General features: G+C 35.3%; 5 protein-coding genes and 2 pseudogenes across 8 annotated transcripts; 3 read left to right on the forward strand and 4 right to left on the reverse strand.

Moving 5' to 3' along the window:
- Positions 1 to 938: 938 nt before the first annotated feature.
- LOC109127547 (uncharacterized) lies at positions 939 to 1,702 on the forward strand. The gene is made up of 3 exons (XM_019232491.2): positions 939 to 1,079; positions 1,185 to 1,253; positions 1,374 to 1,702. Exons 1-3 carry the CDS (start codon positions 1,020 to 1,022, stop codon positions 1,446 to 1,448), a joined length of 204 nt encoding a protein of 67 aa, XP_019088036.1. The 5' UTR covers positions 939 to 1,019; the 3' UTR covers positions 1,449 to 1,702.
- A 4,430-nt stretch (positions 1,703 to 6,132) lies between these two features.
- LOC104725901 (VQ motif-containing protein 33) lies at positions 6,133 to 7,358 on the forward strand. The gene has a single exon (XM_010444651.3). The coding sequence runs from the start codon at positions 6,184 to 6,186 to the stop codon at positions 7,123 to 7,125; it is 942 nt and encodes a 313-aa protein (XP_010442953.2). The 5' UTR covers positions 6,133 to 6,183; the 3' UTR covers positions 7,126 to 7,358.
- A 900-nt stretch (positions 7,359 to 8,258) lies between these two features.
- On the reverse strand, positions 8,259 to 10,216 carry LOC104728862 (F-box/FBD/LRR-repeat protein At5g53840-like). The gene is made up of 4 exons (XM_019232100.2): positions 10,123 to 10,216; positions 8,995 to 9,921; positions 8,754 to 8,894; positions 8,259 to 8,653 (listed from the first exon to the last, which is right to left on the reverse strand). Exons 2-4 carry the CDS (start codon positions 9,385 to 9,387, stop codon positions 8,381 to 8,383), a joined length of 807 nt encoding a protein of 268 aa, XP_019087645.1. The 5' UTR covers positions 9,388 to 9,921; positions 10,123 to 10,216; the 3' UTR covers positions 8,259 to 8,380.
- Positions 10,217 to 10,435: 219 nt separating this feature from the next.
- LOC109127434 (F-box/FBD/LRR-repeat protein At5g53840-like) lies at positions 10,436 to 12,278 on the reverse strand (annotated as a pseudogene). The gene is made up of 4 exons (XR_015571410.1): positions 12,249 to 12,278; positions 11,142 to 12,062; positions 10,921 to 11,061; positions 10,436 to 10,807 (listed from the first exon to the last, which is right to left on the reverse strand). The product of XR_015571410.1 is annotated as an F-box/FBD/LRR-repeat protein At5g53840-like (transcript).
- A 177-nt stretch (positions 12,279 to 12,455) lies between these two features.
- On the reverse strand, positions 12,456 to 16,559 carry LOC104725902 (putative bifunctional methylthioribulose-1-phosphate dehydratase/enolase-phosphatase E1). Of its 2 annotated transcripts, XM_010444652.3 has the most exons (13): positions 16,136 to 16,530; positions 15,720 to 15,856; positions 15,244 to 15,291; positions 14,551 to 14,646; positions 14,333 to 14,452; positions 14,150 to 14,239; positions 13,846 to 14,025; positions 13,614 to 13,769; positions 13,366 to 13,515; positions 13,175 to 13,276; positions 12,990 to 13,099; positions 12,783 to 12,901; positions 12,456 to 12,692 (listed from the first exon to the last, which is right to left on the reverse strand). In XM_010444652.3, exons 1-13 carry the CDS (start codon positions 16,350 to 16,352, stop codon positions 12,601 to 12,603), a joined length of 1,617 nt encoding a protein of 538 aa, XP_010442954.2. In that variant the 5' UTR covers positions 16,353 to 16,530; the 3' UTR covers positions 12,456 to 12,600. The 2 variants fall into 2 exon arrangements, with proteins under 2 accessions (XP_010442954.2, XP_010442955.2); XM_010444653.3 differs by lacking the exon at positions 15,244 to 15,291 and having other exon boundaries at positions 16,136 to 16,559.
- Positions 16,560 to 16,677: 118 nt separating this feature from the next.
- On the forward strand, positions 16,678 to 20,150 carry LOC104728906 (uncharacterized). The gene is made up of 12 exons (XM_010444654.3): positions 16,678 to 17,006; positions 17,288 to 17,352; positions 17,456 to 17,554; positions 17,754 to 17,886; positions 18,100 to 18,159; positions 18,340 to 18,399; positions 18,488 to 18,610; positions 18,971 to 19,042; positions 19,154 to 19,291; positions 19,383 to 19,538; positions 19,633 to 19,737; positions 19,971 to 20,150. Exons 1-12 carry the CDS (start codon positions 16,782 to 16,784, stop codon positions 20,001 to 20,003), a joined length of 1,269 nt encoding a protein of 422 aa, XP_010442956.1. The 5' UTR covers positions 16,678 to 16,781; the 3' UTR covers positions 20,004 to 20,150.
- A 727-nt stretch (positions 20,151 to 20,877) lies between these two features.
- LOC104725904 (uncharacterized) lies at positions 20,878 to 23,693 on the reverse strand (annotated as a pseudogene). The gene is made up of 3 exons (XR_015571950.1): positions 23,369 to 23,693; positions 22,187 to 23,292; positions 20,878 to 21,383 (listed from the first exon to the last, which is right to left on the reverse strand). The product of XR_015571950.1 is annotated as an uncharacterized LOC104725904 (transcript).
- Between the last annotated feature and the right edge of the window lie 965 nt (positions 23,694 to 24,658).

Here is a 24,658-nt window from a genome sequence, read left to right on the forward strand (position 1 = left end):
AGAGAGCGTGGTTTTTAGGTAAGTACGTTATTAAACGAAACATCAAAGTAGTTTATTACAAAGAGAGGTGTCTATTTCACTTAAAACATCGAAACTAGGTGTTTATGGAGGTTCTTGTGGTATTGATGCTCTTTAGATCGCAGTGCAAAACTGAGAACCAACAGAAAAAGTTAGGAGAGAAGTTAGTTACCTCGTGTGTTCTTTTTTGTAGCTTTTTAGAATCTTTAAAGTCGTAATTGTTTTCTTTGTTTTGAGGATAAGCGTTCGGAAAACGTTACCAAATAACGTACAAGGTCCAAGGGTGTAGTATCCTTCGTTCTTGTATTTTTCAGCTTCAACAAATATGAAGCATAGAAACAATTTTCGTGGATTTTTTTTTTTTTTTTTGTTAAGTGCATTTCTTAAGTTTACTTAAATCTCTTACGAGTTAGAAACGTTTTACTTACATGTTGGAAGAAGTTGGGGTATCGGTTTGAGATCGATTTAATTTTATCAATGTGACTTATAAAGTTAAATTATGTTTCGAGTTATTGTATATTTTTAATATATCAAACGTTACCAAATTCTTTATAAAAACCATTTAGATAGCCTATGTGTTAAATGTTTTACTAAATCTTTGAATAATGAAAAATACTTTTTTATTTCGTTAGAAATTCTAGCGATTATTTAGTGTAAAATAGAAAATGATTTGTGCACAAAAAAATAAATCATTAAAAAGAACACAAAATAATTTTACATAACTACATGACTATTGGAACTAGTCTATAATGGTTCCCCTTGTCTCGTGGTCAAAACCACCCTATCCGACCGGAGAGAGTACAAAGCTAACAACGCCACATGTCAAATACTAAATTCACCCAATCACCGATTTTTACGTGGAGGTTATCTACAAGGGGGTTCCCCACAAGTATATAAACATCTACGCGTAATCCTCTTTTCTACAAGTCACAATTACAAAAGTTAAAAAGTTCTTTAAGAATCAAATCAAGTGTGTTTTTTTCGAAGAAAAAGATTAGAAAATGTCTAACAACAGTCAGAGCATGAGCTTCAACGCTGGCCAAGCTAAAGGCCAAACCCAGGTTTTTGTCTACACAACACCATTTTCGAAATTTAAATTAATTGTTATACTTGAGTTAATGGTTTAGTTTGATATTAACATCAGAGGTAACTAAAATTTGTTGTAGGAGAAGGCAAGCAACTTGATGGACAAGGCCTCCAATGCTGCCCACTCTGCTAAGGAATCTCTTCAAGAGGTTTATTTTATTTTATATTATTCTTTTTAATACCTTATTTGTGAAAAAAAATTTGACAATTCAGAAAAATTAGTGAATAATTTTTTTTTTTTTTTTTTTTTTTGGGAAAACAAAATATAGGGAGGACAGCAGCTGAAGCAGAAGGCACAAGGTGCGAGTGAGGCCATTAAGGACAAGACCGGCATCAACAACTGAGAAGCACGTTGAACTAATAATTTATGTTTTTTCGTTTTTTTTTCTACCCGAATAATAATAATTAGATAGAAATGTCTATCTAAATCCAAGACTATGGATTTCGATTGAAGCCATTTAGGCAACTATGTTTGCTTCTCTAAGTTTTTATTTTCATAAATATCTATCCAAGGGTTTTTCACTCTTTGGCTCTTGATAATTTGTAGCCATGCAGTTATTTCTATATTAAATAAATGATATGATACGTTCACATGAAACTATAGCTTACATTTTATTTTATAATTAATTAAGCAATGATTGCGGCTAAATTTATTCTCTTTGTTACCATGACTAGACATGTTGGATTATAGTTTCTATTCGTGATATATCAAATAGTGAAAATGGTGGAACCTATCATTTCACAGAAAAATATAGTACATGCACATTGTTGCGAAGCAATTGAGTTTCTATATAAAGCAATTGCGTTTAATTAGCTTTTTGTTTGTTTTATTATTCCGTTTTTCATACATGCTACACATGTATGCAATATGTGTGTGTAACTGTGTATACATATAGCGTGGAGTACGAATATCATGCACTTTGATCATTGTGATATACTGATATGCATTTAACTATCTTACCGATATAATAGGTCTTGTAATTAAGTACGTATAAAGTGTTAGTTCGAGAAGACTTAGGCACCGTTAAAAAGAATTATATAATAAGATCGACATATAATATGCTCGCTTTGCATGTTTTATGCAATAAAAGGGAATCTTTAACCACTTGGGTTCTAGAAGACACTAATGATTTGAAGTTTGAAAGAATTTGATCCCTCATGGAGGGACGACAATTTCACAAATTGGAATTGGAGTCCCCACAATTTTTACTTTTTATCTTATTATTTTTTTTTCTTCTTCTTTTGGCTTCTTGATTATTGTTGTTTTCCCATTAATACTATAATAATGTAAACAACAAAGAAAAGAAGAATTGGATACCATATATCTCCATTTTTAATCTTGTTTCCTCATGTGCTCACACTGATTTGTGTAAAATGTTGTTGTACGTTGTAACTCACAATAAGGAGAACATATTCGAACCAAGATAGGGTTTTACTTCTATATTTTAAATTCTATTAGAGCAGTACTGCATTTTCTCTGTTGGTAACTTGATATTATAAAAACTTTTAGTACAACATCTTTTCAAAATTTTGACCTTTATACTATACATTAATTTCATACAAATTGAAAATAATAATCATTTAGTACGACGTCTTGTCAAAAATTTCTTTATGCTTATTCATACACGCTATATAACTAACTGATATTGATATTTGATATTCCTTTTTAGGTAAGAAAACAAGTGGGTGTAGTGCATATAAGTTGAAATCTTAGAAGTACAAAATAATTTGGAAAGAATTACTCAAATCTTATCCAAAATTGGTTTATTCTTCATATCTAACAATCTTTTAAAAATTGCTCAAATGTTTAGTATCCTACGTGTAATTATAATTTACTCATTGGGTTTAGTTTTTCAATTTTGATTAAAAAAAATACACATCAGCAAATTAAAATACACATCATTTTCGATTTTCCACGTCACAACCCAAAAAAAAAAAACTTAACGGCTGAATTATAGTATTTACGGGAAAACGAAAGGTCTCGTCGATTCATATGACGGCTGAGTTATAATGTTTTGTAGCTGAGTTATCACAAGAAATAATCTGAAAACAAACAGTTGATTTATATTACTTGACGGCTGAGTTATAGTATTTACCGGAAAACGAAAGGTCTCGTCGATTCATATGACGGCTGAGTTATAATTCTTTGTGGCTGAGTTATCACAAGGAATAATCTGAAAGCGGAAAACAAAAGGTCTCGTCGATTAATATGACGGCTGAGTTATAATGCTTGACGCATGAGTTATTGCACAAAATAAAACAAATGTATTACAATAATACTACATCGGACAAGTTTTCGCATTGTGCCCAACTTGTTTACATCCAGAGCATGCGTTTAGCTCATGGCTAAACGCGTCCAATCCGTAGTCTTCAAGAACAAGCTTCACAAGCTTGTCGTGTGTTGTGCCTCCATCTATCTGCACAACTATACACCCTCTATCGTCGGTGTTAAATACATATCTCTGTTTTTTTACCCAATTACCGGAAACAACTAGTAAAGGAACTGGATCCATGAAAGAAAATGAAGAACAAGGTGAAGAAGAAGTAGAAGAACAAGGTGAAGAAGAAAGTGAAGAAGAAGTAGAAGAACAAGGTGAAGAAGAAGGTAAAAACCATGTAAGAACAAGAGTCGAAGGAACGACGTTTCGTATTTTCGGAGAAGAAAGATGATGACATGGAATGCTGACATGGATGATGCGTCTGACGTGGCAAGTCAGCCATCAAACAAATTATAACTCAGCTTAAATAAAACTCAGTCATCAAACAAATTATAACTCAGTCACAACATGAATAACATTACAGTAATTAAAAAGCAAAAAAATGGCAGCCAAATTCAGCCGTTTCATCAATTGAAAATATGTAACTCAGCCGTATCGTTTAATAAGTCAGCCGTAACTGAATAATATTCTAGTAATTAATCTTTTGCTACTAAGTCAGCCGTGAAATGGCCGAGTTGTACGATAAGTCAGCCTATCACGGCTGAGTTATAGTTTTTAACCATAACTCAGCTGTAACTACATCTCATAAGTCTGCCGTTTTTCATAACTCAGCCACTCGGAAAAAGTTAATTCAGCTGTGTCGTAGTGATAACTCAGCCAAAATTTTGACAACTCAACCATCGGTTGAAAACTCAGCCGTAAGGACGGCTGAGTTAGAGCATAACTCATCCAGATTTTAATAAGTCAGTTGTAACGCTTGGCTGAGTTATGCTCTAAGTCAGCCGTCCGCTCTTACTCAAATGTTTTTTCCATAAATCAGCAGCAACATACCTATAACTCAGCCGTTATTACCTCTATAACGCGTTATGGCTGAGTTATTTAATACATGTCAGCTATTTCTGACGTGGCGTCTGACGTGACAATAGCATTTTTGTAATTATGTTTTTTTCGGTAACATAAAACAAGGGCACGTTGGGTATTTTGAAAATATCCGAAATATTCTAGTAAGTTTTGTAATCTGACGACATATAACATAATTACGTATCTATAATTCACAACTAAAAGATGAGTGTATATAACTCACATGTTTCTATTAATATCGCTCGTCACAGTCTAAATTCAAAGAGTAATACAATAAAAAATAAAAAATTATACTATTGTTACTGTTACCACCACCTTTACCACCTAGACCGTTGCCACATTCTCATTGATGTCACCATCATTGGTAATTGGTAGCGGACCTAGCGGTAGAAGTATTGGTTTTTTCTGATGGCAACAATGCAAGAGTAGCAACACCAGAACAATGTTAGTGGTGCCGCGGTTAATCTTGTTATCAAAAACTTTAGATATATAATTGGGTCCAAGTTTTCTCATCCACAAAAAAAATAAAAAATAAAAACATAACGTCATTTCATTTCTCATTAATAGTATAAATGTGTTTATGTCAAAAGTTAGATTGTGGATGTTTAATTGTATGGGAGATTATTTTGCAGATTTTGTAATTTGAAAATGATCTTACATAAATTTGATAATTGGCAGCTAGTTTTTGTTTTTTTCCTAGACATTATACAATGTTAAGTTTCTAACGAATAATTTTAATAGTTTGTAAAATAGGTCCAAATATTACGAGTTCATGTATTTGAGTTATCATTTTGCTACCCATGAATATTTGAGACAGAAAATATATCAAAATCTCATGTGGGGTCGTAAATTATAGACATTTAGATCTTATCCGATTATTGTGGAGTGTAGACAAACAAACAAAAAAAAAACTTATATTTTTTTTTAATCGTAGAGCGTAATAATTTCCTAACGTGTGATTACAAAATTGCGTAAATATTCAAACATGTGAGAAGAATTAGACGAATTGTATAATTTGTGGTTTGATGTAAAGGAACAAAATTAAATAAGCATGTAAGAAAAATATAAGAACATCGCATTGTTAACATGCGTCTATGAAGTATAGATTCTAAAAGAAAATTCTCAATAATTTATCTTCGATTAAAGGAATTATTCTAATATCATGGATTTGAGCGTCATCAAATTCCAACTAAAACAGTATATATATCAACCATATATTTAGAAACCTGATTTGATGTTCTTTAATATAAAGATTCTTAATGGATATCCCGAAATAGGTATGTATGTATTCTTCTTCTACTTCAATATCAAAGTTTTAAGTTCAAATCTTGTGAATACGACGACAGATGATAGCTTATTATAAATTCACCGTTTTGGTCTTAACTATGTAAATACAAATGTGGCTTTCTATAATAAAGAATCCATAATATGCAATTTCATAACAATTTACAAACTATGGTAAGTGTTGGTATGGGACATGTAAAACTTGGTTTTACAAAAAGCCATGCATTCTTGTGACGAAAGAATCAATATTTCAAAGCCAAGATTTAATTTTAACATGGTTATTTTCTGTTACACATCCCAATTATCCAGAAGAAGAAGAAAAAAAGAAATATCTATGGCAGATATTTTCAAACACTTGTTTGTTGATTCGTATAAGAGAAATGATGATGACGTTAGACGTAGATGTATAATATGTACATAAGTCTTCGGAACACGAATCTAACAAATTATTCCCAAACGAAAGAAAAAAAAAAAGTTTTAAGAGAATGAGAGAGAGATGGGTCCAAGACACCTCACTTTTTATAGTCTTTTTAATTGTCGTCGCACGACAAAACTAAACAACATTACACATTATTCACATCAGCAACTTCCACTCTTCTTCTTCTTCTTCTTCTTCAATCATTCTCTCTCTCTTTATCTCTATCTCTTTCCCTCATATACACACAACACGGAGACATCTCATTTAATGGAAGTTTCAACATCATCCATGTCTTCAAAACCAGAACAAATAATGCAAAACTCACCTCCTACGATGATCTCATCTCCTAGGTTTCAGCCTCATACGACAAGATCTCCTCATCATCATGACCAACATCAACAACATCTCTCAAATTCTTACCCAACAACATTTGTTCAAGCAGACACTTCCACTTTCAAACAAGTCGTTCAGATGCTCACCGGCTCCTCCACCGATACCACCACCGGGAAGCATCACGAAGCTCCTTCTCCGGTGAACAACAACAACAAGGGATCAAGTTTCTCGATTCCTCCCATCAAGAAAACAGACAGCTTCAAGCTCTACGAGAGACGACAAAACAACAACAACAACAACATGTTCGCTAAGAATGATTTAATGATCAACACGTTAAGGCTTCAAAACTCTCAGAGATTGATGTTCACAGGAGGAAACAGTAGTCATCATCAAAGCCCGAGATTTTCTCCGAGGAACAGCTCATCATCAGATAATATTCTTCTATCTCCAAGCATGCTGGATTTCCCGAAGCTAGGGCTAAACAGTCCCGTGACGCCACTGAGAAGCAACGATGACCCCTTCAACAAGTCATCGCCTTTATCATTAGGGAACTCATCATCTGAAGAAGACAAAGCAATTGCTGAGAAAGGCTTTTATCTTCATCCTTCTCCAGTCTCAACTCCAAGAGATTCTCAGCCACTGCTTCTTCCTCTTTTTCCGGTTACTTCTCCGGCGAGAAACCCTTAATTCCGACGATCCAATGAGTGATTCTATCTATATGATATTAAATTATAAATATTTCCGGATTTTGTTTAACCAAAACTAAGATATCGTAAAAGTTCGATCTTAGTTATGGAGTGACTGTAAATTTTGTGCGGTTTATTCACTTTTAATCTCAAATATTAATTGCAATATATGTATAGTATATATATTCATGATTAAACTCATTTTTATAATACTTATTATTCTTTTTTATTTCATCAAAAGATCGTTTATAGTTTTGCTCATATATGATTAGTATGTAGTTCAACGTGTGCCACTCAATATCGAAATCGAATGTAGAGATTAGAGAATCGATCCATGTCTATATGCTCGAATTTATGATATAGACTTTATATTCCTAAAAACCTGATTTATATCAACAAAGAAAAAAAACTAATTCCTATTAATTCAAAAGAATATAGAAATATCAAAAAAAAATTATGGTTGCGATTGGAAAACATGAGTGGATCGAGTGGTCATTATCAATAAGTATTTATCGGAAGTTTGACTAGTAATATGAACATTTTAATATCTTTAGTAGAAAGTTTCAAAGAGAGACTCGTGAAAGAAATTTCTGACCAGGTTAGACACGTAGTATGGACCATTTCGATATGATGACTTAGAATTTGATGGAGTCATCATGGAGGCACGTTTGGTCTTTTACTACTACATTTCTTTGGACTTTCTCTTCATTCTATTTTCTTTTTTCCTTTTATTTTTTTTCTCTTAAGAAATTAGTTATACGTTAATACTGTTCTTCTGTTGATTTGTCTTTTGACTTGAAAGGACCAAAAAAAAAAATCTTTGAATGAAAAAATATATGTAAATTAAAAAAAAGTGGAGAGAAGAGAGTGTAAAAAGAAAGTAAAAGACGAAATAAGTAGTCCGTTATGATGAGAGTTGAAAACCAAGCAAAAGTCGAATCATCTTTGCTTCACATTACAAGCAACTTCCACTTTGAAATTTGTCACACACCTTTCCCTATTAACATTTTTTGAAAATTCCGAAATTTTGGATAAAACGATTTTCAGATATATGCTTCCCCGCCCGAACTTATAATGTTTTCTTATCTATTGTTTATTTAATTTCTTGAATTCAAGACCAAGTTGATGAGAAAATTTTATGTAACTAGCCACTAATAAGATATATATACATGAAAGCATGTATCAAAACAAAAAAAAAAGCCTACTTATGAAAGACTAATTCACATGTTTGGTTGTTCAACAAAATTCCTAACTAACTAAAGAAGAACAACTTTACAAGTACTAGAGCATCTTGGTATTGCATGAAGCGTTTGGCGAATGTGCTCTACATTTTCCTCCATATAATCTGTCTTCAGAGTCAATTTCTCAAGCATTGTTGAATTTTCTAGGAAGTACTTTGCTACTGTTAGTTCTGTTTCACATCCACATCCGAAGAGCAGTTTAACAAACTTGAGCGACGATACCAAACACGGTGGCACTGTGGAAGACATCACCTCTGTTTTATTAGTTTGTTCGTAGTCAACCAGTTTCTGAGAAAAAAAAAATAAAAAATACAAGAAAACAAATTATTAGTTAGTAGAGAAGCTTCACGAAAAAATATGCTTTACCATTAATTGGGCAATTCATTACCAAGCGGAGATATTCTAGTTTTGGGCAGCTCTTGAGAAGATTTAACAACATTTCCAGATTAGAAATAGAACATATAACACTCAGTTCGGACAGGTTACAAAACTGAGGCAGAGGTTCCAGTTTCATGTAATGAAAGATGTCCTGGTAGCAAAGAGTAAGAAAAAAAACGTTAGAAACACTATAAATATTTTTTATATATAGATAGAAGAACTTTTGTAATCACATATAGGTACATTTATACCTTGGTAGTAGCATAACTAGAGACTAGACACCTGATTCTTGAAATACCGGTGAGGAAATCGCGTATCATGCTTCTGATGGTTAAGTCGTTTGGATCCAAAATACTGAGCACGTTAGTGTCAATATCTACCTTGACAGTGAGACCTATATTGATGATTTTAATGTTCTTTATCTCGTAAGCTATAATCCTCAAAAACTGGAGTAGAGGAGCATCGATCACAATTCCATATAGTCGATCATACCACTGATCAATGTCGACTCTCTTTAGTGTCTGAGAGCGTACTTGTATAACCTTTCCGTTATCTTCAGTATATTTGATAATGGTTAAATCTTCTAGAACTGGTGAGCATGAAATCAGTTTCTCCAACGTTGTCTCATCAGTATATTTAACCATCTCTAAATGCAAGGTTTTCAGACAAGGTAAGGAAACAAACTCGGCACTAACCAAGTTGACACGAACAAGTCGTAAGTGTACCAGTGTTTTCGAGGTATAAAGGCTCAAAGGTACCTTCACTGCAACCTTGAAGAGGAGTTCGCAATGAAGATCAATATGTTGAATCCTACGCGTAGTCGCAGCATCGATCCATTTGGTGAGATAAGACGTGTAGTCAACAGAACCAACAGTACGAATATGTAACCGGAGGTTTTGTATCCATTTAAAAAACTTGTCAACGAGTTTCACAAATTCATCAATATTCGAGAACCGGCTGGAGGAGAAACCAAGACCGAGGTCACGGGAGTCTAAGTCCAAACCGAGAACCAGTTGTCAAAGACTCCTCCATCTTTTGCACAAAACACTTGTCCTGATAGCATCCTTGGTAGAAAGAAAACTAAGCACGTGGCATAAACAATGATCAGGTAACTCGCTTATCAACCCTTTGTCACAAATTTTTTTTTTCGCCATTTATTTCTATTCACAAAAGCTAATCTGAAACACCACATTTAAAATATCAAAATTGAATATTCAAAAGTATCTGGTTTAAATTCGGTTGACGTACTGAACAAACATGTCTTGCAAGCGAAAAAACCTAATCAAGATAAGGCTAGGGTTTTTTTTTTAACACGATTGATTTGTAAACAAAGAATGGTAAGCGATTGATCGGTGCAGTATTAAACAAGGAGAACGCACCTTGTTCCCGATGGCTCTTGGTGTCATAGAGACAGATCGGTGCAGTATTGGATTGATTCTGCGTGATCGATCACTCTGAGATTCTCTAATGATCATCGACTCTTAACCAGTCAAGCAATGAGTCTTTTTCTAAAGTGGGTTTTTAAAAACCTAATAATGGGCCTGATTACAGAGACTAAATGGGCTTCTTCAAACGCTCCGCAAACTTCACTGCACTAGTAATACGAGATTCTGAAAGAGTTCTCAACTATTTGGGATATAAGAAAAATATGCTTAGAAAAAACTCAAGATTTGGGAGAATGTTGTGACAGTCTTAAACCTGAGATTCTCCAGTAATGGAGCAGCATACATAATAATAAATTCACAATCATATGTTTGGTTGTTCAACAAAATTCTTAACTTAACTATAAAAAATAACAACTTCACAAGTACTAGAGCATATTGGTATTGCATGAAGCGTTTGGCGAATGTGCTCTACATTATTCTCCTTATTATAATCATTCCATAGAGTCAATTTCTTTAGAATTGTTGAATTCTCTAGAAAGTAACTTGCTACTTTCACTTCTGTTCCACATTCTAAGAGCACACCTTCCAGTCTAACAAACTGTAGCGACGATACCAAACACGGTGGCACCGCCGAAGACATCACCTCTGCTTTTTTAGTTTGTTTGTAGTCAACCAATCTCTGAGCAACAACAAAAAAAAAAAAAAAAATACAAGAAAGCCAATTAGAATTAGTAGTGAAGCTTCACAAAAAAAAATATGCTTTACTACTAAGAGGGTAAATCAGTTCATTACCAAGGTGAGAGATTCTAGTTTCGGGCAGCTCTTGAGAAGATTTGGCAACATTTCCAGATTTGAAATAGAACAAACAGCACTCAATCCGGACAGGTAACAAAACTGATGTAGAGGTTCTAGTTTCAAGTAATGAAAGATGTCCTGGTAGCAAAGTGTAAGAAATAACGTTAGAGATATAGAAGATTTATGTAACTCACATATTGTTGTTGTCACATGTATACCTTGGTAGTATCATAACTAATGACTAGACACCTGACCCTTGAAATGCTGGTGATGAAATCGCTTATCATGCTTCTGCTGCTGGATAAGTCGTTTGGATCCGAAGTGCTGAGCAAGCAGGCGTCAATATCTACCTTTGCAATGAAACCTAGATTGATGAATTTAGTGTTCTTTATTGAGGAAGCTTTAAACCTAAGAAACTGGAGTAGAGGAGCTTCGATCACAAGTCCATCTTGTGGTCTGTAACCCCACTGATGTACGTTGACTCTCTTTAGTGTCCGAGAGCGTACTTGTATCAAACCCTTTGAATTGTCTCCGGAATATTTGACAATGGTTAAATCTTCTAGAATTGGAGAGCATGATATCAGTTTATCCAACGTGGTCTCACTGGTATACCTAACGAATTCTAGAAGCAGGGTCTTCAGACAAGGTAAAGAAACAAACTCAGCACTAGCCAAGTTGACCCCAACAAGCAGTAAGTGTACCAGTGTCTAAGAGGTATAAAGGCTCAAGGGTATATGCAATGGAACCTTGAAGAAGTGTTCGCAATGAACACCAAGCAAGATATTGAATCCTACGTGTAGCCGCAGCATCAATCCATGTGGTGAGATCAGAAGCGTAGTCAACAGAACCAAGAAGGTTAAAATTTAACCTGAGTTTGTGTATCCATGACTCTCTGTGGAAATCAAAAAACTTGTCAACGTATATCACAAATTCATCCATATTCTTGAGGTCACAAGCGTTTAAGTCCAATTTCAAGAACCAGTTGCCAAAGATTTCTCCATGTGGTGGACAAAACACTTGTTCTTATAGCATCCTTGGTAGAAAGAAAACTAAAGTATGTGACAGATCAAAGGATCAGGTAACTTGCTTATCCTATCTTCCTTCAAACCTTCACTCAACCCTTTCTCACAAAGTTTTTTCTGCATCACCACATTTCATAAAAACGTCACAACTGACAAAACATGTGTTGCAAGCAAAAAAAAAAACCTAATCAAGTTCCGCTGACGAGAATTTTCAATATTCCTAAATGAAGGGCTAGGGTTTGTAACACGATTATTTGTAAACAGAGAACGGTAAAACGAAGAAGATGAGGAAGGAGAACGTACCTTGTCGATGGCTCTCAAAGTCGAAATCATGGGGAAAGATCGGTGCAGTCACTGTGAGTTCTCCGATGCCATCAACTCTTGTAAGTTAAGCAATAGGGTTTTTTTTTTCAAAGTGGCTTTTGATACTTATTGTGGAGATTTGATCATGGGCCTAGATTGGCTTATTTGAGCACAACACAAAACGCTCCGTGAAGAATTCAAAGTAAGTAGTAGGAAACCAATTTGAGCTTTTGTCAAGCTCTACGTTTAGATTTATTATCAAGTTTTTGTTTTATTTGGTAAATGTGCTCAAATCAAGGTACAACTCAAATGAAGGACTCCACAAGAAAAAGATACAACATAGAGGGAAACTCTAGATTTGGGAGAATGTTGTGACAGTCTTGAACCCGTGATTCTCCGGTAGCGGAACGTTTCCAGGTCGAATCGATATTATCGCCTCCAGACCTTTCACGAGATTTCAGAAACAAACTCAGTTTCCTTCAAAAGAGAATATATATCGGTCTTTAAGTAAATAGGAGTTGAGAGTTTTGTTACCTGCGGCTTTTGCAGCTGTGGCTTCTTGATAAACATCTGTTACAAACAGAATCTCTGAAGGATCATCCACTCCCAATGTTTCTGTTATCTCCTTGTAACTACGGCTTTCTTTCTTGTTTCTGCAGCCATGTGAAGCGTATGTGAGATTTGTAGTTGGATCATATTCTATTGAAAAAGGAAGGGATAGATAAGATCTTTTTATATTACCCGATTGTAGTGTCGAAAAAACCAGATAAATACTTTCTCAGATCACCATAGTTTGTGTTCCCAAAGAGTAGCCTTTGCGCTAATCGACTACCGCTAGAATATATGTAAACCTATTCACATAAAAATACTATTAGACCTTTAAACAAAAAATGTCATTGCTTTAAAAGCTGCATGCATGAACATACCTTAATTCCTGAAGAATGCCATTTCTCTAAAGCCTCTGCTACATCCTCGAAAACAACAGACTTCAGTTCATTACAATTAAACCCCGTTCGCCATATGTGACCCTGCATACAAAAACGCATTTAACGCCTTTATCAAACAATATTAGAGTAGGCAAACAGAATAAGTGTGAAAACTTTTTTTTTGTTCTCACTTGCAATTCCTTTAAAGCAGTGATCTTTCTATCGGCTCTTATCATTGCCTCTACGTTAGAGACCATAGCGGCAATGACATTTTCTTTTCCTTCATCAGCATCAGGGATAGGAACAGCGCCGGTTACACCCTGTCTCAAGTCTTCCTCAACCTACAAAAGAACAACAAAGATGAACTTTAGTCACTTGCTTTTGAGAAGAGGTAATAAGACAATAGAGAAAGTTTGTAGAGGAAATTAATTGTTATTACTTGAGAACGCAACAACTTAATATTCTCTTGGGTTTCTGCAGTGTCATATGTCAAATTCAGATGCTTTCCAACGTTTTCACGAGCATAGGGAAAGAGAACATCAGTGACGAAAGTAATGGGCGTGGTTGTTCCTTCAATGTCGAGGACAATGCATCGCTGCAACCAAACATGAGTATAAATAAAACTAGACTTTCAGAGATATTTATAAGAGAGACATCATTGACATTTTTACCTGAGGCGAATCTGTTTGGTTTTGTGAATCCGTGACTCCGGATTTCACCGATCTTTTAGTGGAAATTTGATTCTGTGAATGTATGGTTCTTCGGATAGGCCCGTGGTCTGGGGTAGCAGCATCCAGACCCAGTTGATGAAGCTTGATGGCAGCATCGAACAGATAATGGTAACATTCAGCCTGAAGGTGAAAATTTAAACTTTATAAGTAGAAACAAACAATATATGAACATAACACTCAAACCTAGAGAACTTATTGTTGGTTATTCAACTTTCAACCAAATAATGAAGTAACTTGCACAAACCTGTGTCTTAGCATGGATCCAAGAATCACCCCAAATGTAAACGCCGTGATTACGGACCAGTACTGCCGTTGCTTTTGGATAGGCTTCTATCTGAAAATGGGAGTCAAATAGGTAAAAGGTAAATGAATTTTTTCATCTGTTGCAGATAAACAATTCAAGCTTCCGCGAAATCATTAGACATACAGCTTTGGTGAGTGAATCTGTTAATTCATTCTCATATGCTGTGTTTTCTATGATTGGTACAACAAGTTCATCATAGTATCCGTGACCCTGAATCCCCTTTATCATCTCCATGTGAGTAATCTGTGAAATGTCGAACAGGAAGAAACATTAGAATACCAAGTCCTAACTGAACTGGGGCACCTGGAATTGTCTGCAAAAATTAGCACTATTCTGCTTACACGGAATTCTTTGGCTTGCGGGTTCAGCATTGTCACAAGACAAGATTCCATGCCATGACTGTGTATAACAGCTCCGGCATTTCGCATCTCATAAGCCTGCACCACAACAGAGTCAATGCTATGAAACTTTAAGAAAACGTCACTATCTCACTGTTACTAGAGATTACACATTGATAAAATGAAAAGGGAAACCATATAGAGAGAGCAAGACAATTTGGCAGGGTAAAAAATGAGCTGTTAAACTGTGCAAGTCTGTTAAACAAACGAGTTTATACTTGAAAAGTTGCTATTAGCATTGAAATTGACCATCTCAACTTGATGAAACAAACTTATTGAAGGAAAAAAAGGTTGTCTTAACATACATGTAAAATCATATGTAAATTTAAAACATTACAAGCAATAATCATGCATTCTCACTAGTCCTCTGAACCCAAGAAAGACCTTTTTGATTTTCTACGGTGATTCAAATAAGTAGAAAGAAGTTACAACCAAACCTCATTTTCAAGAGTGTCTCCGTAAACATCAATAGTTTACATATCAGGTTAATTTTGTAATCCCATTGCGTTTGTTCTAAATTTAAACACTTGACCGAATCCATTTCAACCAGTGCAATGTAGTGGAGGTTCTATGGGTCGAAGAAACCCACTGACACATCTAACGAGGGGACTATTGCTCAAATTGGACAAGTTTTACCTTGTAACCGAGTTTTCGCAAGCGTTTTCCCAAAGAAAGCCGCCTGTTCTGCACTTTTTATAGGATTGTGATCCAACAGTCATTAACGTTTTTGCCATTCCAGAAATACAAATCACCAGCTATAAGGGAGGACCGACAAAATACCACTAACCACTAGAAAGAGCGACGAGCTCTTAACCTATTTGGGTCATGGGTCATGACCATGTGCTCTAAGAAATCCTTCTTATCATAAAACAGTTCTAACTTGAAATCCCTAAGTGCTGCCCAAAACTTTGACGAAAATTCAATATTGCTAAAAAAGTTTGAGAAAACACAAAATGCACAATCAGCAATGAAAACACCATACGATAAAGTAGCCTAAATAGGTCATTATCAAAGTGTCATTCACCAATAATAAAGTGATAATCAAGCTAAATACACTGAAATCCCTAAAGGAGAATCAAGTTATACTACCTTGAAAGCAACAAAAACCATACCTTCATGAATAGAGGAGCACAATCAGTACACTTGGGAGGCTTATTTGGGTATGGCTTTGGAGAAGGTGATGATATGATTGATCCATTTGCAGATAAAATGTACATATCTTCCGGTTGCATCCTCTCCTTTTGAACACCTTCAAACACATCAAGAGTTAGCATTTCGAGATTTCCCTTTTCATTCAAATTTTTTGCATTTTTTTTAGTTTCCAGTGATTCAAATACACAAAGAGAACGTTTCTAAACATTCAAAGACAAACAATTGTACATCATCACATAGTTCAGATAACTAATTGAAGATTCAACGAGAACAAACCCACCAACTCAATAGAGCAAAGCCGCATAAACAAGTTCAAAATAACAAATAAGACGCATCAAAAAAATCAGAAAGGAAGCGACTTTGAGATGTAGAGAACCTGAAGGAGACATGACGATGAGTTGCTCAGCTTTAGGGATTGAAGCATCATGAACCTTCATCGTTATGCTACCACCAGTTCCAGATACCCAACCTTGAGTGTAAAAATGACGACAGAGCTCAGTTACCAACGAACTCGTCTCCTTCAGTTCTTTACCCTCAAGATACGCCTGTGGAAACCCAATCATCGCCGCTGCTTTACCCACAACCGCCGCCATTGATTCTCAGAATGAGAGGTACAGAGAGAGATTGCAAGATTGGAGCTTTTCAGAGGAATGAAACGCAGCTTTTTGTTTTATCTTCCGAGCATCCCTTCCTATGGCTGCTTTCAGAGAAAATGATTCCTTTTTTATTAAAAAGGTCCAAACTTTGCGTCAAGTTATCATTTTTAAGCACAGCATTTTTCTTGCTCTCAGTCTCCTCACATCATCACAGTACAATACTCAACTCCCTGTTGTTTTACTTACTCAAAAACGACGCGTAGTCTAATAAAAAGGGACATGTTTGGTAGCAAATAAGTCTATCCCAATTCGAGATAAGAATAGTGTTAAAACCCACTCTTGAACCCTCTCTTAAGATCGTTCTAAGTTCTAACCCAAAACCAGAGAGCGAGAAAAGCTCCCTTATCTTCTTCTTCGTCTTCTCCAATGTCGAGAGGACCAGGTCGTTTAATACAGAACGTGGCACAGTTTGCTGATGCTCAGTTCAAGCAATTCTCCACTCTTTATGGACAACAAGTCATAGACATTCTTGATTTCCCAATCAAGCTTGTCTTGTCTCCTTTCACTCTTGCCTTTGACATCGCTGGCTCTGCACCTCGTGGCTTTGGCATCCCTGAATTCGTCTCAAAACTGTCTTACCTCTCTGTTTTCGTGAGTTGCTTTCTCTGTTCTTAGCTGTTTTAAAGGATGAAACTTTTTGTTGGTTTTGCTGAGTCTCTAGCTTGAAGTTTATCATTTTCTTACCGGGTTTTCTCGTATCTGATGTTTCCGTGACAATTGCTCTCTGGTTGTTAGTTAAAGTTTCGAACTTTAATTAGAGTATGAATCAAAGTTTTGTTAGATAAGAATCAATTTAGGAAACTGGAAGATGTGTGTTTTACTTTGTGGTATATGGAATCTTTTTTTATCATTCAAGTTCCAATGAATTGCAGGCGGTTGCTACGCTTGGAACTTATGACATTGCATTGGATTTGGGAAAGAAAGTCATATGCCAAAGGTCAGCTTTCAAGATTTGAAGTTAGTCTAATGAGTTAGAGAATTTGTGGTTCACATGTTTGAATTCATCAAGTGAAATGAGCAATTTTTTTTCTGTTGGTCAGGGATTGCAAAACTTGTAATGGGTGGCAGGCATTACGGTGCACCATGTGCAAAGGAACAGGGAATGTTCATTACCAAATCAAAGATTACAACTTGAGAAGGTGGGATTGTCTCTTGTTAAACCAAGTTATAATCAATACAACCATCAGATTTCATTAGAGTTAGTCAATTCACCGTTATTCTGATAAGTCTCTATGTATTCATTCCTAAAATGATGGATGTTAATGATTTAGTTATCCAAGCGATATTGTAACATACATAAAAGAAGTTAAAGATTTCTCATTTCTGTCTTTTTTGCAGTGGAGAGAAACCAACAGCTGATTCTGTCGCAGATGCCATAGTTGAAAATCGAGCTGAGTTGGTTCATCTTCCCTCCTCCATCGACATTAGTGCACCATTGCCTTCAAAAGACTGCCCAACTTGTGATGGAACAGTAAGCTTTTTCTCCGCTGCTAATGATCTAGGCTACTGTTATTTTATTTACATTGCTAAATTTTGATACAGATTCGGTTTATTTCTCTAATTGTCAAATACTGCTTATTTCATGTCCATGTGATAAGCTGTTTTGATGTTAAGGTGAACGGAATAAGCTATTTTTACATCAAGATATGCTAATATAATTTGATAGAACATCTACTGATTGCAGGGTGTGATGAGCTGTACTGAGTGCAAGAACAAGCTGCAAGTTAGGATCTCAGCTGATGATGTATGTTTTGCTACTGCTATTACTTTTTCTCAGCTTAACATCTACATACATCCCCTGTGGGATGTATATATACTACTTAGTAGGTGTTAAATGTCTAAAAGAGAGGTAGCTTGTTCTTGCGTAAAACTATTAATCCATAGATACCGAAACTGATGAATATATTTGACATCCACTTTGCAGATCATGGAACCTCCATGGAAAGCCTACAATGTGCTGAGGAAAATGGATTATCCCTACGAGGTGAGCACCACTGAGTCCATTTATAGACCCAATAGTTTTCTATGTTTACTATGTCTTACAGTCTTATGAGTCCTATTTTCTATTCCAGCACATTGTCCACAGCATGAAAGATCCCAGCATTGCAAATTTCTGGTTGATCACTATGCCTCAGATTGTGGGTGGATTTGAATATGATGAAGATGTCAAGAAGAAAATATGGTGGCAATACGAGGTTAAGATCTCCTTAAACTTACGTAGATCTCCTTCTTCATGACTTATTTACCAGTCTTCTAGTTTAGAGTTTACTGTCATTAACTCATTTGAAGGTTATGGTTTTCTAGAGGCTTAATCCAACCATACCCTAAAAGCTATAGTTTACTCTTAGCTGAAAGTTGAATCTTCTTTATCCTCATTTGGGATGGTATTGGCATATTGCTACACCTATATAGAATCTCTTCCATATCTGGATAGGTTTGTGCTCGGAAATTGAGAGATCTACAGGAAACAAAAGGGCAGCTGTTGAATTGTTTTACTAATTATTAATTAAGATTTAAGCTTCAATGATAGTTGACTATTTATCTTCTGCAATCAGGAATCTACGCGATATGATCAACTTAGGGACTTGGTGGCTAAACGAAATCCTGGCTGGGAATATTTACAAGATGTAAGATCAGTTCTTTGAGGTTTAAGGATTTGACACAAATCTGGGAACTAGATTGAGATATATTTACTAAAGAAGTTTAGCAATCACCATTTAGTTCTCATGGTTTTACAGGCTTTGGTCTCCATTGATCCTTTCCGTGCTCGGGAAGACCCCATCATAGTGAAAAATGTCCCATATTACAAGGCTAAGAAATCTTTGGAGGCTGAAGTCACGAAACTCAGTCCACCTCCCCGTCCTCAGAATTGGGGTGTAAGCTCTCTTCTTCTCTTTGGATTTAGCATCGCAGTTTTCGTTATTGGTCAGGCATCATAGTTCAGAACTAACCCCTGAACATATTCAGGAACTGAATCTCCCATTGAATACTTCCTCTTGGAGTGAAGATGATCTCAAAAACCCCGCAAAACTGTACGAGAAGACAGTTCTACTCAATGCTCAAAGAGAGATCGCAGACAAAATCTTGGATGCACAGTGGGAAGCTAAATGGCGACAAGAGAAGGTTAATACTCAAGAACCATTTTGACATAATTTAATATCGTTATCGCATTTCACGAATTCCAATTGCGTACCGTTTTATGTTTTATGATTCGTAGGTGGAGGAAATGTTGGAGGAGAAAGTGAGACCGTTCATCCAAGACTCAAGCACGGCTGCTCTTCCGCAACCTATCTTGTTAAAGTCACAAAAGAAAGATCAAAAGGTAACAGTTGAATTGGTTACATGAATAAGTTAACTTCATTCTCTCTTGCACACTAAATAAGGTTCCAATTAAGATCATACGAAGAAGCTCTTTGCCTGAAAATATATAACTTTAGGATCACATGTTGACTCGTTCCCATATTCTCCATCAACTCATGTGTTATATATCCTAATTAACTCCATAAACCTATCTTCATTTTGGACTAAAGTTTGATTTCTCTGTTTCTGACTCAGGGAAACCGGCAAAGGAAGTGGTGGATCTTTTAACCTGACCAGTGTGTCGGTACAGATCTTAGATAAATTGAGTTTTGTGCTTCTTTGTTGAAAATATGCTTTGATATGAATCTTGGTGTATTATTAATTACACTTAAATCAGTTGTCAATGTTTTAAAAGAAATGTTGTTTTTGCTTACACTTGGCAGATTCGTTTCGTCTTTCTCCAATCAATCACTTTCTCTATACAAGTCCTCGTGTCTCTCCGTCGCATTTCGCTAGTTACGTGTTTATCATGTTATGGTATTACTAAAAGATTCGTACTTATTTTGGGACCCTTTTATATAACTATAATACTATATATACATCTACATCACTATTGGATAAAACATAAATTAGTTTTGTCTAATCATTTTTAAAGTGATGAATTCATGGTTTTCAACTTTTGGTTTTGTCTTTGTGTGGAAAAAAAAAAGTTTAGGATATTATCACATTTTAATCAGTATCAATATATCATAACAACTCAATAAGGCCAAAATAGAGAACTATGTCACATGTGGTATATGATATTAATATAAATAACATATCAAGTTATTTTGAATTGAGGTTTGACTTTTATACTGACTAGAACATACATTAGTTTTTGACAAATGGAATTTTTTGTTCAATAGAGAAGTATTAATATCAAGCTCTTGTTATCAGTAGTTTAGAGGGAGGTTTTAGCTTTTGGTTTTTATCTTATTTTAAGGAAATTGGATGTTGACCGTCACTATACGTGGAGCTTTTTGGAGCTTTTCGGCATGTAAGAAGATTTAGTAAGTATGTTTATTTGATTACAACAAAGAAGTCGTGTAAACTCGCATTGGTCCGTCAAATCCTTTTACTTGTTTTCATTTTAGTCGAGTGTACACTATTTTGAAACCATAAATGAGAATACGCGTAGTTAGCATTTATTTAGGCTGTTGAATTATATAAGCAGTTTGAATCTGCATTAACTAATAGTTAGCAAATTCAAAACTTATCATTCTACTAACTTTAGGGATAGATCAACTCCTTTCAAAAAGCTTCAAATCCATGGCCATAGTGTGATATATCATGATAACAGACGAACTATTTAAGACCCCAAGTCCACAATTTTGCAAGTTCGCTTCGTTAGTGCCCAAGAAGTGGTGGGCGAGTGGTAGGACCAGCGTGGGGAAAGGGTGAAACTCCCATACCCAAGTTCGATCCTCCTCTATTGCTGTTATCAACACTTTGTTGGGAAGTCTGTCAGATGGGTCTTGGCCCACTTAGTTTACTCCCGAACATTAGTCGAAAAGTATTCCAAACTTGGGTTAGGCAATGTGGTAGCCAACATCTAGGTGTTGGCGACGAGTCCACATGATAGCACTTTGGTGCGTTCTCCCCAAAACTAACGGGATCAGTCGATTGGGTCTATCAAAAAAAAAAAGTTCGCTTCGTTAAGATAAGAATGCTACATAATATTGAAAGTTAGGCCTAATTTGTGTTTTTCGATATTCGTTGTTACTTTGAATTCGATATGAATTTTCCTTAAAACGTGATATTCTTTTATAAACCCGCAACAAACCGATAAAGACATGCAACGTTGATAATGTTGTCGAGATATTATGAAATTATTTATAGTCACCATAATTAATTAAAAGATAATGACGGACGTTGCAAAAACGACACATTTGTTCTGGACTGAAGGTGACATTGTAACATAATTTACATTACTAATATATACTCTATATTATTGAAGAACTAATATCTTGACCCGCAATTAAGGCAATAGATCAAATATATCCATGATTGTTATACTCTATATATTCAATTAAATTAAATCTAAGATATTTGAATGAGAACTTAATATTCTTCTCATTCAAAATCATGAGCTGTACAACCAAATTACAGTGATAAACTTATTACAAATGACCAGCCATAATTTTTTTTTTTAAAACTTGATGTGTTTCTCTCATGAGTCATGTACTAAAATTTCCAAGTAAAGTCAAATTATAATTACCAAGCACATATAAATCATTCAACCTCCAATGAGGTAAATGCTTAGAACAATGAAATGATATTTATAACCAGAAAAAATAGTCCAATAATGTGAAAATACGACACAAAGAGGAAAAAAACCGAAAGAGTTGCGACAAGAACAATAAAATTTCAGAAATAGAATAAAGGAAAGATAAAATCTAAAGCGAAAACAAGAAACACACAAATTGTTTTACCTCAAGCGAACATCAAAAAGGTGAAAGCCGCACTCAATAACGTAGTCATAACCGAAGTAACGGCCACACCACTTGCTGAGTTTTTCCTTGGACTTGGCGCCGGGGCCGTGACGGTATCGGCGGAAGGTGTTGTTGCGTCCGAAGGTGCAGGCGACAAAGGTGTAGACGGATCAGATGGAGATGAAGCCGGAGACTGAACAGGCGATGGAGTAGAAACAGGGGATGGTGATGGAGGTGGAGTAGCCGGAGCGTTAGATGGTGAAACAGGGGATGGAGTAGAAACAGGGGATGGAGTTGGGGTCACAGGAGAGTGAGATGGAGCGTTAGATGGTGAAACAGGGGATGGAGTTGGGGTCACAGGAGAGTGAGATGGAGCGTTCGATGGTGACTGAGAAACAGGGCTTGGAGATGGAGTCACAGGAGAGTGAGATGGAGTGTTCGATGGTGATTGAGAAACAGGGCTTGCAGATGGAGTCACTGGAGAGTGAGATGGAGCGTTCGATGGTGATTGAGAAACAGGGCTTGGAGATGGAGTCACAGGAGAGTGAGATGGAGCGTTCGATGGTGACTGAGATACAGATGGAGCGTGCGATGGTGAGAGAGATGGTGAGTGAGAAACAGGGGATGCAGATGGAGTGGTTGAAGACTTAGGAGCATGCGATGGTGAGAGAGCTGGTGAGTGAGAAACAGGGGAAGAAGATTTAGGTGGTTGTGATGGAGAAACAGAGGATCTCGGAGGTTGAACCATAGACGGAGGTTTCGCCGGAGCAACGGGAGAAACAGGGGAATGAGATTTAGGAGCTTGAGCAGGAGCGACTGGTGAAACAGGGGAATGAGCTTTAGGAGCCTGAGCCGATGAAGGAGGTTTCGCCGGAGAAATAGGAACCTTGGGGTGGTTTCTGATGCCGAGACAACAACGACCAGCTTCTGTCCCTTTCTACAGTGTTCCTGAGTACCACTTATGAAATAATAAGGACCAGAATGATCAAGAGTCACAACAGTTTCACCATTGTCATAGTTCTTGATAGCGTTCACAACGTTGCAGTCATCATATTCAGCTTTCGTCACTTCTTGAACCGAATCTAAACCCTTTGGATACTTGAAATCTGCAAAAAGATTGGTTACAATCACAAAAAAAGGCCTCCAAAACTTTAAAACCCTAGCAAAAGGACAGAAACTTACAGAGAGTGTCATTGACTTGGAAACGGTTTCTTCCAGCCCAAGTATTGTAGTTTTCTTGAGGTTTCATGTCCCAAACGCCGTTACCTCCGACGTTGAACCTCCTTGCATCAGCAACGGAGAAGAGAGTTGCAAAAGAAGAGAGGATGAGGAAAGAGAAACAAAGAGTTTTCATGATCGCCGACATGGTTTCGGAGATCTGATAACTAGGGTTTTTTTTGTACGTGTGTGTTTGTGATTGAGTTGTGGAATAGGTAAAGCTGTGTATTGAGTATATATATATAGATATTTTAGGAGATTAAGGAGAATCGAAGAAAATCTCTGAAGATTTACAGAAATGGAAGACGAAGATTGGTGACAGGCTACTTTGTTTCTTTATATAAAAGAGAATGTGTTTTGGTAAGGTAAGAAGAGGATTTGAACGTTTTTTTGTAAACAAAATCAAAGGCATTTATGATAAGACGTGTGAGAATTGACTCACCTCTTAATTCACTTACTAAAAAAAATTATTTGAATGCTGGATATTTACAAATTTATTAATTAGTTTATTTCTTTATTGAAATATATATTCAAATTTGTTATAAATATTGACAAAATAGGTTTTTATTCTTTTTCCATGTTTAGTTTGATTTCATTTACTTTTTTTTTTGGTTTCAGTTTAAAACATCTTTATATATAAAATAAAATAAGGTTCTCTTTTTGACAAGTTCTAAAAAGTTGCCAAATGGCACTTTATTCTTGTGAAATATGTCATTTTCTTTTTAATATTTTTGGTGTATTTTCTCAATTGACTTTATATGACATATTATATTATTTGTATTTATATTTAAGACAAAATATAATTTGATATTATATTATAAGATGTTTAATTTATTCTATAATTTGTTTAGCATATCGTCCAAAATATTAAAATTTTCTTTTATTTCTTAACTTAAAATAGAAATAATTAACATGACAAGATTATTACATTATTTTTCAATTTGATTTTAACTAAAAAACTAAAGTATATTTAAATATATTTATATATATATACTGATTATAAATATTTAGAGAGAAATAACTAAAGTATATGTCTTTTAAAGAAATAAATGAATATATATATATATATATATATATAAAGCTCACAAGTGGCACTCATTCCTCTCAAGTCATAAAAAAAAATCCTCTAAAAATATCTTAACATTTTAGCAATGTCATTTTAGTTATTATATATATATATATATATATATATATATATTTCATTGATCAATATTTTATATACTTATCATAACATTATAATTCTTCAAATAATAA

Source organism: Camelina sativa, chromosome 11 (genome assembly GCF_030686135.1).
Source record: "Camelina sativa cultivar CO46 ecotype springtype chromosome 11, ASM3068613v1".
NCBI classification, from domain to species: domain Eukaryota; kingdom Viridiplantae; phylum Streptophyta; class Magnoliopsida; order Brassicales; family Brassicaceae; genus Camelina; species Camelina sativa.